The sequence below is a fragment of the Aulonocara stuartgranti genome (genome assembly GCF_965226115.1).
Source record: "Aulonocara stuartgranti genome assembly, chromosome: 6".
NCBI classification, from domain to species: Eukaryota; Metazoa; Chordata; class Actinopteri; order Cichliformes; family Cichlidae; genus Aulonocara; species Aulonocara stuartgranti.
The window spans coordinates 29,532,487-29,546,577 of NC_138944.1; the positions used below are offsets into that span (position 1 = coordinate 29,532,487).

The window sequence follows — 14,091 nt, forward strand, 5'->3', positions numbered from 1 at the left end:
GATACAACAACAAGTGCAGCTGAGAATGAGACAGTAGCGTGTGTGTGCGTGTGTGTGTGTGCGCTACAGCAGATCTCTGATGTAAACATTTCGTCTGACAGCGTTGGACATGCCCTCATTAAACCGGAACCACACGTCACTGTTGCCCACTGCTGTCCCCATAGATAGATCTGCTCTCTTCTCACCTGCGGAGACACAAACAGGCTTTGAGTGCACTCATTCGGGTCCAAGTATTTTCATATTTGATTAAGCTGGTGGCTTTTTTCACAATGAATTAAAAAGTTCATACTTCAATTAATATAAATTTTCCAGTCCAAGTTTCTTAAACCAAAGAGTTTTCTGTCATTTCAGCTCAAACCAATGACTTTTACATCAATAAATCCCACAACAGAGCCGATGCTGATCTGTGTAACTAGTTTAGCTCCAGTTTCACACTAAGGGTGAATTCTTTTTTTTTTTCTTTTTTTTTTTTTGGATGGAGGACTTGAGGAGGTGGAAATAAGTTATGAACATCATCAGCCTTCAACTTCCAGTGGAAAATTTGCAGTTAGGCAGCAACACTGTTTATTTACAGTTTATTTTTAACTTGTTCTGTTAGCTCTACTTTTGGTCTCCTTCTCCTGAGGAGCTAAATGCTAACTACTTGCTAACAGTGGTGTCTTCCAGTGAAAACAGCCGCCTGCTGTAGTGTAAAAACGACACTATGAGAGCAGTGAGGCTGAAGCCGCAAGTACAATAAAAATCTGATCCATCGGCGTAAATATCTGTGTATCTGTGGCTCAACATAAAGCTCTGTAAAGACGATGAAAGCTGCAGACTGATAATCATTTAATCCATAGCATCCTTTCACTCTCACACTGTTGTCACATTATTGCATAATTCAACTATGCACCCATCTAAAGTACTGATGCATACCGTTGACGCCACCAGATCCAAATTAGTGCTTCTCAGTCCTCTCCACAAACCGATCCAATCAAAATAAAAGTCTGGGAAGCATTACAGAGGATGTGGAGCTGTGCCTGTTTTAGTAAATAAATCCTGCTTTGACCTACAAATGACCACAGGTCTGCGTTTCCACCCTGATTACACTGCTCATCAATGCCCCTGATGGTGTGGTTTCAGGAGGGTTAGTGCTTTTAATGGGACTTTTTGGTCATACGGTAAATAAGACATGCACAGAGACATGTTACGGGTCCTGAGCTAACGATGATGCACTTTTCCAGAACTGCAGGAGGGGTGGAGATTTAATGTATTAAAACAGCAGTCACAGTTGCCTCCACTGACTCAAAAGCACCAGCAGGCTCAGAAATGACCTTGAAGAGTTTTATTAGCATCCAAGGGCTACAACTGCTACATCTCAGGAAAATGTAGTAAACTGATTTTGAGGAATGCTGGACACTATTATTAATGTACATTTTAGGAAATAAATATTAAGTATGTTTGTTCTATTGGCTGATGCATAAATATAAGGATCGCGCTGTGCAAAGTAGTTTGTTTGGCTAACAGAGATCTGATAATAAATGCAAGTGGTAACAGTGCTGGCAGTCCAGCAGCTCTGCCTGCAGACTGCAACAAAAACGCTTAATTACCAAAGTTACATAACACACATTAGTTGTTACCTCTGGTGCGTGTGGACCTGATGTGCTTCGAGGCATTAAGTATTAAAAAAAAAATCAGAGCAGCCTGTGTTTTCCACATTTGAGATAAATGAAGTCAGGTACCTGTGTCTGATGACGGCTGTGGTCTCTGGGGTTTAGGGGCAACAGCTCGACCAAAGAAATCCACCTCAGGCTGCAGGACGCAAACACAACAACAAAGTGATGAGAAGGATGAAGTTAAACAGGAAGTTTCAAACGCTTTGTCCTCAATAACGAGGTCAATATCAGTGAACAATCACACACACACTCTCTCTCTCATTAGCCTAATTTCCCAGTTGTCTACATCGGGGACTGTGACCCAGTGGCTTCTTATTAGCCTCATTCCTGCCCTCTAGAGGGAACTATTATAACTCATCTAGGCTCAGTGCAGACAGGCTGCTCCACTCTGGCTCCACCAGCAGGCACCAACTAACACCCACATGTGTGAGGAGCACAGTGACCACACCCTGAACATACAGTAGAGTCTATAACAGTAAACATGTTACCGGCAGTGGAAACTTGAGCTCTGTGTTTTTTTTCTTTTGTGCAGTGCTGCGAAAAACTAAGCACACCTCATGACTCAGTAACTTTAGCAGCAATATTGAGGTTGAAGGCATTCAGAGGAGTTTGCATGACTCAGTGACTACAAGGTGACCATTTCCTGTGGTTGTAAAACCGCCTCAAACCATCACCCCTCCACCACCGTGCTTAACAGCTGGTGTGAGGTATTTGTGCCAATATATTGTGTTTGGTTTCAGCCAGAAATACGTTGTTCTTCCTAATAGACAACGTTTCACCATGAAAGTGTGCCAAATGATAATCTTAAAGAATTAAAGAATAATCCCAGTGGATTATTTCAGATTTTTTTTTATGACAACATCACCAAAACAAAAGGCAAACATGTTGTGCAGCTAATGTGGACCAATCAGAAATTAGAGAAAATTTAAGATCAGTTTTGAACAAATAAACGAAGCCTGTATGTGGTTTATAAAGCTTTCTCCTACGGTAGTGCTTCTCCTCCCCCCCCCCCCCCCCGGTGTCAGCTGGTATACACTCCCACCCCCATGAACTGTATAAGAGGGGGCACTTTCAAGTTAAAAAAATAACAAATAAATTATTTAAATAAAAGAAAAAAATAAGTGTTTTTTCTGTGTTCAGGCCAAAAATAACAACTACAAATCAGACCATATTATCAGGCAGTGTTGGTCCAGAGCAGCAGTGATTTTCCAGCAGCTAACAGCGTGTCAAAGTGTTTGTGCGCCTCACCCTGCTCTCCACTGTGGTCTGCTTGACGATGTTCTCCAGCCTCTGCTGGTGGTTCCTGCTTGCTTTAGGACCGGCGCTCTTTTTGTCCTCCGCTTTCTACGTCACACAGACACGGCGCATTACAAACACGTCACGTTAATTAGCACGCGCGGGGCCAGGTGCTACGCGTGCCCGAGTCTCACCGGTGCTGGGTTTCGCAGCAGCATCAGTTGCTCGGCCCTCCTCATCTTCTCCTGCTCCATCTCTCTGCTGATGGTTTGTTTGGCCTGGTACGTCAGCTGGCGGCGCGGAGGCAGGCCTGGAAACCTCACCACCTCCTCGACGCGCCTGGAAACCCGCAGTAAACACAAATGCACTTGTGATGCAACTGACACTCGGCTGAACCCTGTTAGATGACGAACAATAACAAAAAGCTTCCACTTCTGGTGCCGTGGTTGTTGTTTTGGTTTCCCCCCCCCAGAATAAAACCCAGAATCTCTCATTCTCTAAAACTTTAATCCTCTTACTGCTGATCTCCAACTCAATCCACACACACACTCTCACTCACAGCCCTGTGGACCAATAAATACAATAAAAGCAGTCACACGGTTCAGTCGGCTATTTATTGTGGAATAGCGTTATGTCAACCGTGTTATCATTAGCATCTACATGTGCAGATATCATCTTTAACATCTGAATCCACACAATTCAACAGCAGTTCTGTAACAAACAATAAAAATGAACAACACTGGTTAAACTTCATATTACTAAAATCTAGCCGCAGGTTACTTTTAAATTCATTTTTAACCTTATTAGGACATATTAGGGATTTATAAGGACACACAGTCTTCTGCATGAAAGCAGACATCAGTTCTAGGGTTTATTTTAAATGACCTCTCCTCATCTTTCCCACTCTTCTTCCCTGCACATCTCCTCCTGCTCACAGCGTCCGACATGACCAATCACCAACTGCGGCCAAAAAGAGAGCAGTCCAATCAAATAATCTTGTCCTGCCTGAGCGCATCCGCTGTTTGTGATGTTAAATGTTTAGATCCACGGCTGCACTCTGTGCCTTTTATGCGTGAGATATCAGAGAGTGGAGTTGTGGTGCGCTTGAGAGGGCAGGTACAGAAAGGTGTAGATCAGCAGCAGCAGCAGCAGAGCCAGCACTAGAGGCAGGCCCCAGTCGCTGGTGACCAGCACTTCGTCACAGCGAGCCTGTAGAAAGGAGCCGTCCTGGGCGTCCCGCTGCTCCTCCACACGGGCCGGCATGGCTGAGGTAACAAGCTGGTTATCCCATTCTAACTGCAGCAGGCGCCGGCATCCTCAGAATCACAAAAATGAGGGTGAACATTAAGTAAAAGTCTCTCAAGTTAAAAATGCTCTTTTTCTTCTTTTATCCTTTCATTCCTCGACCTTTCAAAAGGCCACCTCGTCACTTACTGCCTACTAACCTATCTAACTTAAACCCGCCCCTCCTTCCATCCTCTCCTCCATTCACCTGCATCCAACGGTGAGGCTTTACTGCTTGCTACCCTGCTTCAACCACGACCATCACACACACACACACACGCCCACCAGGTGTTAAGGGGATTAATCTCTTAAGCCTCCATGCAGAGAACCACAGTGTGGACAAGAGCAGTGACCTTCAACATCCCTCAAACACACATCAGCTCTGCATGAGTCCAGTGTACAGTGGAGTCCAGCCAAGTGTGCGTACGTGTGCGTGTACTCACGGCTCCAGCACGTAGGTGTACTGTCCCTCTGGAGTGCGGTCCTGCCTGTAAGAGAGATTGTATGCCAGCATGGTGTCGATCAGCTCACGCATCTGCTCCTTCTCTCTGCTGCTGAACAGCTGTGGATTCACCTGAAAGAAGAATAAGAAACTTTGATATCATGACCCACCCACATCTATCTAAGCAGACACAGAGGCTAAAACCTGGCATTTCAGGTCCTACATTTACAATGCTTTTTGTCAAATTTAATGTTTGATGTGCAAAATTTAGGTTTATAAGATCTGCACCATAAAACCATAGATTTGTTTTAAAAAAAGGCATCATCATCATTGCATTCTGCACATTTTGCACAGTTTTGGAGTTTGGGCTGAACATACAGGCATGTACCAAGGTTACAATGTAAGCTTTTACATACGGGCCGTAGTTTGGGACAGATGATGTCGAGAAGCAAGGTGAGGATATCGAGGGTCAGGCTGAGCTGACTGATCCTCGCTCTGATGCTTGCTGGGGTGTCGGCCAACATGGTGGACAGAGCGTTCTTGCAGCTGAGGAGCCGGGAGGAGGCCTGGACGGGACACAATAGTGACTGATCAGCAATGATGCCTTAAAAAAACCCAAACAAAAACGTCTTCTTCTCCTTTTATCACTTTTCCTTCGCACTGCTGCACAGGTGTGTGTAGGAGAGTCGTACCTCGTGCTGGCTGTGGGGATAGCTGATGCGGGGCACGTTCGTGTGGGCAAACAGGAAGTGAAATGTGATGGAAAGGAAGGGCAGGTATTTCATCAGAGAGAAGTTCTGCCCGTGCAGAATCACGTGGCTCAGCTTGTCTGAGAAGGCCAGCCAATCGAGCGCCTCGCACGCGCTCTGGAGGTTTGGGTCCCTCACACGCATGGACAGATAATTATCATACAGACCCTGAGGAAAAGAGATGTAATGCAACATTACACAGTGAACCATGAACTACTTTATATTCTGGAAACTTCCACATGAGTCAGTGCTCCTCCTCAGCTTTTCTGTACTGCTCATATTAAGCACGGTTAAAGTTTCAAACATTGAGGTCAGCGTGAGTTAAGAAATCCCTGTGAGCCAAAAACTCAGAAGCCCCACCCACCTGCTTTTCAAACCTTCTGTTTATGACAAGCAACCAATCAGAAGAGAGTCGGTTTAAAGGTGCAAGAGTTAAAGAAGCTCGTTTCAGACAATCGATGAGCTGAGGAGCGGCGTGAGGGCCCGATATAAGATAACAAGCAATTTGAAATGAGCAGAGCAGGTCCCATAGAGTTTCCTGTATTACCTGAGAAACCTTTTCATATTCTCCACTAGACGAAGCCAGATGCAAGATGTGCTGGAACCTGTGAGCTCCACTTCCCGAACCCGGTCCGTCCTCAAACCCCTCACCGACACGTTTCCTGAAAATAATGAATATTTATCAGTAATTTGCAACATATGGTCCTCTACACACCTCAAACACCTGCTGTACCTTTTATTTGTGCCAAAGATTTAACATTATCTTATGACTGTTTACGATGGTCTGGCGGTCGTTTGTTTTTCAGGAAATTCAGTTTTATTTATATAACACCAGCCACCTCAAGGTGCTTTATATTGTAAGGTAGAGACCCTGCAATCACATGACCGCCTGTGAGTAAGCACTTGGCAAGAGTGGGAAGGAAAAACTCCCTTTTAGCAGGAAGAAACCTCTGGCAGAATCAGGCTCAGGGAGGGAAAAGAAAAGACACAGTGACTCGTTTCAAGGCTTCCTACGACTTTCACCTGCTTCAACTGAAGACTTTAAAAGACATTTTAATACTAAGCTCAGTTCATATGCGCTATGATTATCTTCAAGGTTTATCTATTTACTTAGTGATATTTGCATAATTTTCACACCCATAGGTGTGAATCGTCATCTCTCTCTCTGTGTTAGCCATGTGACAGACTGCTGGCCTGTCTCGGGGAACTCGCCGTACCGTTTTGTACGTGGTAACTGGAAGATTTCCTGCCATAGATGGAACAAGCCTTTGTTCTGGTCCTTCTGCCCCACAGAGATGCTCTGAATCGTCTTGCTGTCCAGCTGCTTGACGCCACGACTATGAAGGAACTGGACAGAAGCACAAACACATGTTTACACCGAATTCTTCACACTGGCTGTGCATCTGCCGGGCTTTCCTTCTCAGCCGCGGCACCCACCTGCAGCGTGTTGATGCAGGACCGGATGTCGTTGTCGGTCTTCTCGCACAGTGACATCAGGGTGCCCGTGTCTGCCTTCAGCCCCTGGCGGAGTGAGATCTGCAAACAGCGATTTCGTTTAAACAAGGATCAGCAGCGCGTGTCGAGATGTGTGCGTGCATCTGTGACTATGCTGACCTCTGCCAGTCTCTGTGCCAGGCGGGAAGGCTGAGTCTGTGGGAAAGCCAGGAGGAAAGCCTGCTGCCTGAGAGGCCGGAGAGCTGGGACATAACTTAAAAAGAAACAGATGACTTTAAAACGATAAAGAAGTAAAAATAAAGTAAAAACAAATAACAGGTATTCACAGTTCCCACTCTGCTGTTAATGCCACAGTTTCTCTTACAGGTCGTTACAGATGCAGATGATTGGTCGCAGTAAGATGGACTCCCTCTTCTTCTTCTTCTTCGCCGTCTCCGCGCCAGCCTCACCCCCGTGTCCGTCTTTCCTGTTCAGAACTGCCAGCAGTATGTTGATGGCGGCCTGCGGAGCACATCAAAGGGCAAGGCATTAAGAACGGCTGCGGTCAATTAGCTGCTCTTTACCAATTTAAAGCAGGAGTGTACCGCAGGTGCTCCGTCAATCTCATCGATAATGAGGCAGTTCGGCCTCTCATTGGCTCCCAAAACGGACTTCATCTGTGTCGCTGTGTCGATGCGTTTCTGGAACACCTCGGCGCTGCGATCGTCACTGCACAAACATCAACAACGCCAAGTGAGGCTGTGAAGGAGGAGGATGACAGTAAACCTGCCATCTCCATGACTTACTGCCACTATCTGCTCACTTATTATTATTGTGACTAACCTGGCATTGATTTCAACCACGTTGTACCCAGCATGCTTTGCAATGACATGAGCCAGGGTGGTCTTCCCCAAACCTGGAGGACCGGATAGCAACGCCACCTGGAGAGAGGCCAAAATAAATCACACCGTGTGTAAAAGCCAGGTAATCAAATGCAAACAGATGTGACAGATGTGCAGCTTTTAGACCTTAAATTTGGGTCGTTTGTACTGGTCCAGTTCTGCCTCCAGCAGCTCCTCGGTCACCTCAATCTTGCTCTTGAAGCGATTTTGATTCTGATTTCCTTGATTGGGTTTAAATGCGTTCTGATTGGCAGCCTGTCTGTCGGATCGGGCAGGGCGGGACTTCCTCTCTCTTCCAAACACTACGGTGTCCCACAGCTTCAGCCACTTGAGCAGACAGCGGTTGGTGAACTGAACGACACAAGACGCGCCACATCAACAAGCCGCCTCCACAAAGACTTTAGAATAAGCCTTCCTCCTTAAAGTCACACAGAAACACTGCACATCACTTACATCGTCGCTGAGCAGCTCTGTGTAGTGACGCGGTGAAAATCTGTCCACCCACAGCCGAGATGCTCGGCCCTCTGTGTCCTCTGGATCCTCGTTTTCTTCATCTTCTGGGTTTTCAGACTCAACTAACGCGTCGTTTACACTGCTGGAATGTGACATAAACACAAAAACGCAGTTAAAACTCCTGCTCGTGTATGTAAACTCAGTCCTGATGTGTCTCAAACGAATGAGATTGTGGATATTAGAGGGAAATGAGCTTCTTCCAACAGGTGGCTTGATGCTCCCTTAGAGATGGGGTGAGGAGTTCAGTTGTACAGGTCAAAGCAGAATGGTTACTCCTCCGCATCAAAAGGAGCCTGTTGATGTGGTTTGGGTATATCAGACTGAGGGAAGACCTCGGGCCAGAGCCAGGACAGGCTGGAGAAATGATGTCTCTTGGTTTCCCCCCAGGCGAGCTGGAAGAGGTGGCTGGGGAGAGGGAGGTCTAATTTTCCCCTCTGAGACTGATACTCCCGTGCCCCGGATAAGCGGCAGATAATGGATGGATGGATCACACAGCACTTATTCTGTGCACTTCAACCACTCCATCTACCCCATATCACACGACCCATATAGAATCACAAACTACATAACGTGCTTGTGTTTGGACTGTGGGAGAAAGGCTGAGGAAACCCACTCAGGGACATCAGGTGGGATGTAAACCAAGAACTTGCTGTGAGGCGACACCGCTAACCACTCCACCACTCACGCCATCTTATCAGTCTCAGCTGATGTTTTCTGTTTTTGTTATTTTACAACCAGCCCAGTCTGTGTCCTCTTTTGAGCCCCACATGAGTGTGTTGATGTCTGTGAGTGAAACAGGAAGTGAGTTACCTGGCTAACAGCTCTGTAAGACGCTGCGATTCCTCCACAACCTGTTGGTGGCGCTGCAAGATTTCAAAGGAACACGAGACATTGATGTGACTTTACAATAATTGTATGTTCTGCTATTAATGTAAGGGCTACAGCGCCTACATTATATCACACATTTTCAAATGAATTATATTTATAGGCTTTTGTCACACTGGAAATCTAAACGCTCTTATTCTTAGATCTTCCATAACGAGACGAGCAGATGAAAAGTCCCTCTACTACGTGCTGTAGCTATGAGAGCTGTACATGTAGAAAAACTGCTAAGTAAGCTACTCTTCTATATCTCCCAGTCCTTCAACTTAGCCCCTGTTGTGCAGAATTAAAAAGTTAACGATGACAAAGTGAAGCAGAGCGTTAAAAAGCATGAAAGCTGTCCACTGAAGCTGCGCTTTGTGTTCTTCATTCATGCTTCTTTGAGCTTTGAGGAAAGCTGATGCTGCGACAACTGAATATGTGAAGATTATTTCTTGGGTTTCTTCATCTTCTTATTAGCATTTAGCCATTAGATTAACACAGAACACTAGCCAATCAGAGTTAGGGTCGGGACTTCGTGGTCTCTGTAAGTAGCGTGATGATGAGATTTCTTAATTTGCTTTTAAGTTTATACTTTAAGCACATCTAAGGTCATCTTTGAGGTCAATATTAATTCTATTAATAGATTTCAATATAAATCCACTTTTTTTTAAATGAACACAATTTTAGTGGATAAAAAATATTCTTGGTAGATGCATTTTTTAACACTGGGTGCAGGGAAGGTAATGAGTCACTCACCCTGTCTGCTTCTTGCTCTCTCAGCAGTCCTATCGGCACTGCCAGCAGCCCCAGTCCACCCTGGGAGTTTGGTACTATTCTGGAGTCTGCTGTCTGAAGAGACACATGGAAATGTAGAGAGAAATAGAAATATTAACCAAACTCTGGAAGCTGCAGCTGCTGCACATGCTGCCTGTGCGAAATTCAGCCTCACGGATAAATAACCGGGGGGCATTTAACCTTTGTCTCTGCGTTCTCTTTCTGTCGGAGGTAGACCCGATTCCCAGACGAGTCCGTCACACTGATGTAGTCTCCCTCTAAAGGAGGTCGCTTCAGCACACGCAGGGATGCCGGCGCCGCTGTGGGAGGTCGCTGTGGAGTCAGTGGAATCTCAGCAAAGCCGCTGATATCCAGCACAGCAGGGGTAGAGCTGGAACACAAAACATGTTCAGAAGTCTCAGATTTATATTAAAGGCTGAAATCACGCTTTTGTACAAGTATGATTTTAAAATAACAATTTTATCGTGCAGGTTATTGTTATGCCCATCTCCACGTACAACAATCCCATCAAGGACAAAAACAGAAACTGCTTAAATATGATGGAAAAAAGACGACTGCATTCAGCACCAGCTACATCTGCTCCTCAGGCACCTGTGCGCCGCTGTGCCCCCAGCAATACTCGCCACTTTGCTTCAAATGACTGTCATGTATTGTTTTTAAGTGCATCTTACTTGTGTGTGAGTTTCTGCATTAAAATGTATTTCCGCTAGAAATGTTTGGGATTTTTAGGAACATCTTTTTGCTCCGGTATCAATTGAAAGAGATGCAGATGAATGTTAATATAATACATGTCTATTATTGATCTCAATACAATAGTTCAATAAAATCGCCACAATATAACAAAGCAAATGAGCTCAATAAGTAAAAATCAAGGTAAAAATAAAACATAAATAAATAAAACACATTGAAGGTGTCTCTGAGTAAAACAGGTCAAATTCAATGATGCTAAACAAATCATTTAAAAAAAAACTACCTGATGGCGTGAGAGGGCTCATAGTGCTCTGGAGAGGATGGCGGTGTGATGTCATCACTCAGTGAAGGGACTTTGCTCTCTTGAACTTGTGCTGCGTTGAACAGTCGCTTGACCACACCAACGTCCTGCTTCTGTCGCTTTGCCTTTGGAGCTGGAAGAGGCAGGCTTAGATTAAAGCTGCAAATTAGACAGGTGTAAAAATACAGGTGCACCCCGAGGGTGAACTCACTGATGGGCTGATTGTCCAGCAGGTGCTCTATATCCGAGATGTCGTCTCCTGGACCCTGACTGTGGCGTTTCCCCGGCTTGCAAGTTTCGTCTACGATGTTAAAGCACACATAAAATCATACATTAATTACTTCCTGGAGACTTAACCCTAACTTTATCTATCTTAACTTTATCACCACCATCCTCCTGAGCCTGACCGATTTGCTATCAGACCAGTATGGCTGTTTGCTGATCAGCTGACAAATGAAGAGGATGAAGAAGTGGTAGAAACACCCTTCAACCATGTTATAGGTGCTGAAGTTGCAAAGTCTGTCCTCAGAGGGCGCTCTGCAACTTCCCTGTTCCCAGCATGTTTATATAGCCACAAACAGCCAGCTGAGCAGTCCGTCTTTATTGGGTCACGGGGGTTGGAGACAGAGAGCACTCACATGTACAATTTAAAATGAACCAAACTGCATGTCTTTGGACTTTGTCAACCAGTTCTCGTGTTATCGCATTTCAGAATTTATTTTATATTCTACTCTGGTTTATAAACGTAACAATACATACAAATAATACAGTTTGACAAAGGGTTAGGTATTGTATATAGCTATGAATAAGTATGAATTAATGATGTCAGAATCACGAACAACTGTACCACTGTGTGGTAAATGATTACTTTAAACTCTTCTCATTAATATGGGGAATTATTAGGGATAATAATGGAGCAGATTACATACATCTTCTGATGTGTGGAGCCTGTTTCATCAGAATAGACAAAGGACTAAACAAAGAATTTAGTTATAAGTCTTATTCAAATACCACATAGTATGTATAATCATGGAGTTCACACACCCATTGAGGGAATAATAAACCAAACAGAGACAAAAGTCAGCATTTTCTTGGATGTATAGTCCTGAACAGAACAGCACCATCAGTGAGGTGTCAGAGGGGTCCGAATTAGTTTTGCTGGATGATGATAATGTTAACTTCACTTGATTTATCTGGTGTTGCTAGTCCGGTTTCCTCTGCAGTTATCTGCTGGTGTAGGAGCATCTGAAACTGTGACACCAAGAAACTGAATAGGCTGACTGGGAAGGCCAAGGCTGTGCTGGGGAGTCACTGGTCTGGCTGAAATGACCAAAATGCATAAGAAAAAGAGCATTCAGGCCCCTTTTTCCCTTCGTTTTTCATAGCATAGCTTCAACAAAGTGATGGAAACATTCCTTAGAGATTTTGGTCCATATTGACATGAAAGCATCGCAGTTGCTGCAGATTTGTCAGCTGTAGATCGATGATGAGAATCTTGTGTTCCACCACAAGCTAATGGATTGCAGAGAGGCCATTCGAATGCAGAGAACTCGCTGTCATGTTCAAGAAACCGGTTTGAGAGCATCTGTGCTTTTGTGGTAATTGTGTTATCTTGCCAGGAGCAGACATCAGATGATGCGCATACCATAGTCATAAAGGGATGGACATGGTCAGCAACAACACTCAGATTCTCTGCGGTGTTTAAATTATACTCAGAAGTATGCCAAGAAAATATATCACACTACATTTCACATTCACCAGCCTTAATCATGGATGGATCTATGTTTGTCTATGTTTATGAGTAAAGTCTGGCCCTATAATTTGAACACAGCAACTGAAGTCACAGCAGAGAACATTTTTCCAGTCTTCTACTCTCCAGTTATGATGAGCCCGTGTGAAGTGCAGCCTCATTTTCCCGTTATTAGTTCAAATTCAAATTTTTATTTGTCACGTACACAGTCATACACAGTACGATATGTAGTGAAATGCTTGGACAATTATTATTATTAGTTATTAGTTCACAGAAGTGAAGTCTGCAGTAGCACATCTGCATCGAGGTTTGATGCAGATCTGCAGAGATTCTCTTCTGCATACCTTGTTGTAATAACAATAATACAAATAACAACTTATCTCCCTATCAGCTCAGAGCAGTCGGCCCCTTCTCCTCTGACCTCTGGCATCAAAAAGGCACAGAGAAAACTGCCACTGGGTATTTTCTCTTTTTGGGCCATTCTCTGTAAACCCTGAATATGGCTGTGCAGGAAATCCCCAGTAGATCAGCAGTTTCTGGAATACATGACCGTGTTTACATGCCTAAATGCATTCAATTGATACGACGTGACTAGCTGGTTAGATGTGTGTGTTCACATATCTACACATATACTGTATATTAATAACCTATTTTTTACTTTTATAAAGTCACAGCTACACATATCTAGATGTGTGCGTTCACATATCTACATATACGGGTGAGTGTATAATCACTGCCTCTAAGTCTTATTTGCAAACTCTACTTTTTATTGCACCTGTACAGATATCTCAAACTCTATTTTCATTATATTTATTATTTTTCTTTATCTTGTGCTATTATGTTGTAGCTTGAATGTATGCACTTCTATTTCTTTTTATTCTACCCGGAGTCTGTTTTTGTTGCGTTTTGCTCGATCCGAACTCACTGACACAGCTTTCCCAAAGATCCTGAAAGCCATTTAAACGCACCTCAAGAGCCGCACTGTTCAAAAGCAAAGCAGCCCTAAATTAAGTCTACTCCTAAACAAAAACTCCACTTTTCTACGACGGTTTCCGAGAAGTAGCTCGGCGATTTAACAGTTGAATCATAGGCTAGCTACCCTTTTGGTAACTTGAGTGTTTTGGACTCACCCTCCATCTCAGCCAGCACCTCCAGCTCGTCGGCAAACTGCTCCTCGAAGTCGTCGTGTACCTCGAACAGTTCATCGTATTCGTCCATTTTGCCTGGTCCGATAAAACCCGAGACACGGCGGCTAAATAATCAGGAAAAATATATTTCCCCCGATAGCTTCTTTCTCAGCTTCGACAGTAGCTTTGGCACAGTCGTGTTCCCGGCAAATTTTTTGTTATGAAGTATTACATCCGGGTAAGTCCGTTGCCCTCACTCCTGATTGGCTATCGCAGTTCTTTCCTATTTCCCGTCATACACTACTTAGCTAAATGATCTGAATATCTGAAAAAAATGCCGACATTTCCC

The 14,091-nt window shown here is 44.3% G+C and overlaps 1 protein-coding gene across 1 annotated transcript; it reads right to left on the reverse strand.

The window, feature by feature from the left end:
• Positions 1–60: 60 nt before the first annotated feature.
• chtf18 (CTF18, chromosome transmission fidelity factor 18 homolog) lies at positions 61–14,091 on the reverse strand. The gene is made up of 22 exons (XM_082538023.1): positions 13,746–14,091; positions 11,077–11,166; positions 10,848–10,998; positions 10,055–10,244; positions 9,836–9,928; positions 9,026–9,078; positions 8,156–8,297; positions 7,829–8,053; positions 7,644–7,741; positions 7,406–7,529; positions 7,186–7,322; positions 6,981–7,074; positions 6,804–6,902; positions 6,584–6,714; positions 5,914–6,028; positions 5,310–5,534; positions 5,034–5,183; positions 4,619–4,749; positions 3,086–3,230; positions 2,904–2,999; positions 1,722–1,791; positions 61–185 (listed from the first exon to the last, which is right to left on the reverse strand). The coding sequence occupies exons 1-22, from the start codon at positions 13,831–13,833 to the stop codon at positions 64–66; spliced, it is 2,769 nt and encodes a 922-aa protein (XP_082394149.1). The 5' UTR covers positions 13,834–14,091; the 3' UTR covers positions 61–63.

Coding starts and splice junctions, on each gene's coding strand:
- chtf18 (XM_082538023.1), bottom strand. CDS start 13,833: ATGGACGAATACGATGAACTGTTCGAGGTACACGACGACTTCGAGGAG. Junction 10,245..10,847: donor GAGCCCTCTCACGCCATCAG/GTAGTTTTTTTT, acceptor TTTGTGTTCCAG/CTCTACCCCTGCTGTGCTGG. Junction 9,929..10,054: donor AAGAGAACGCAGAGACAAAG/GTTAAATGCCCC, acceptor GTGTCTCTTCAG/ACAGCAGACTCCAGAATAGT.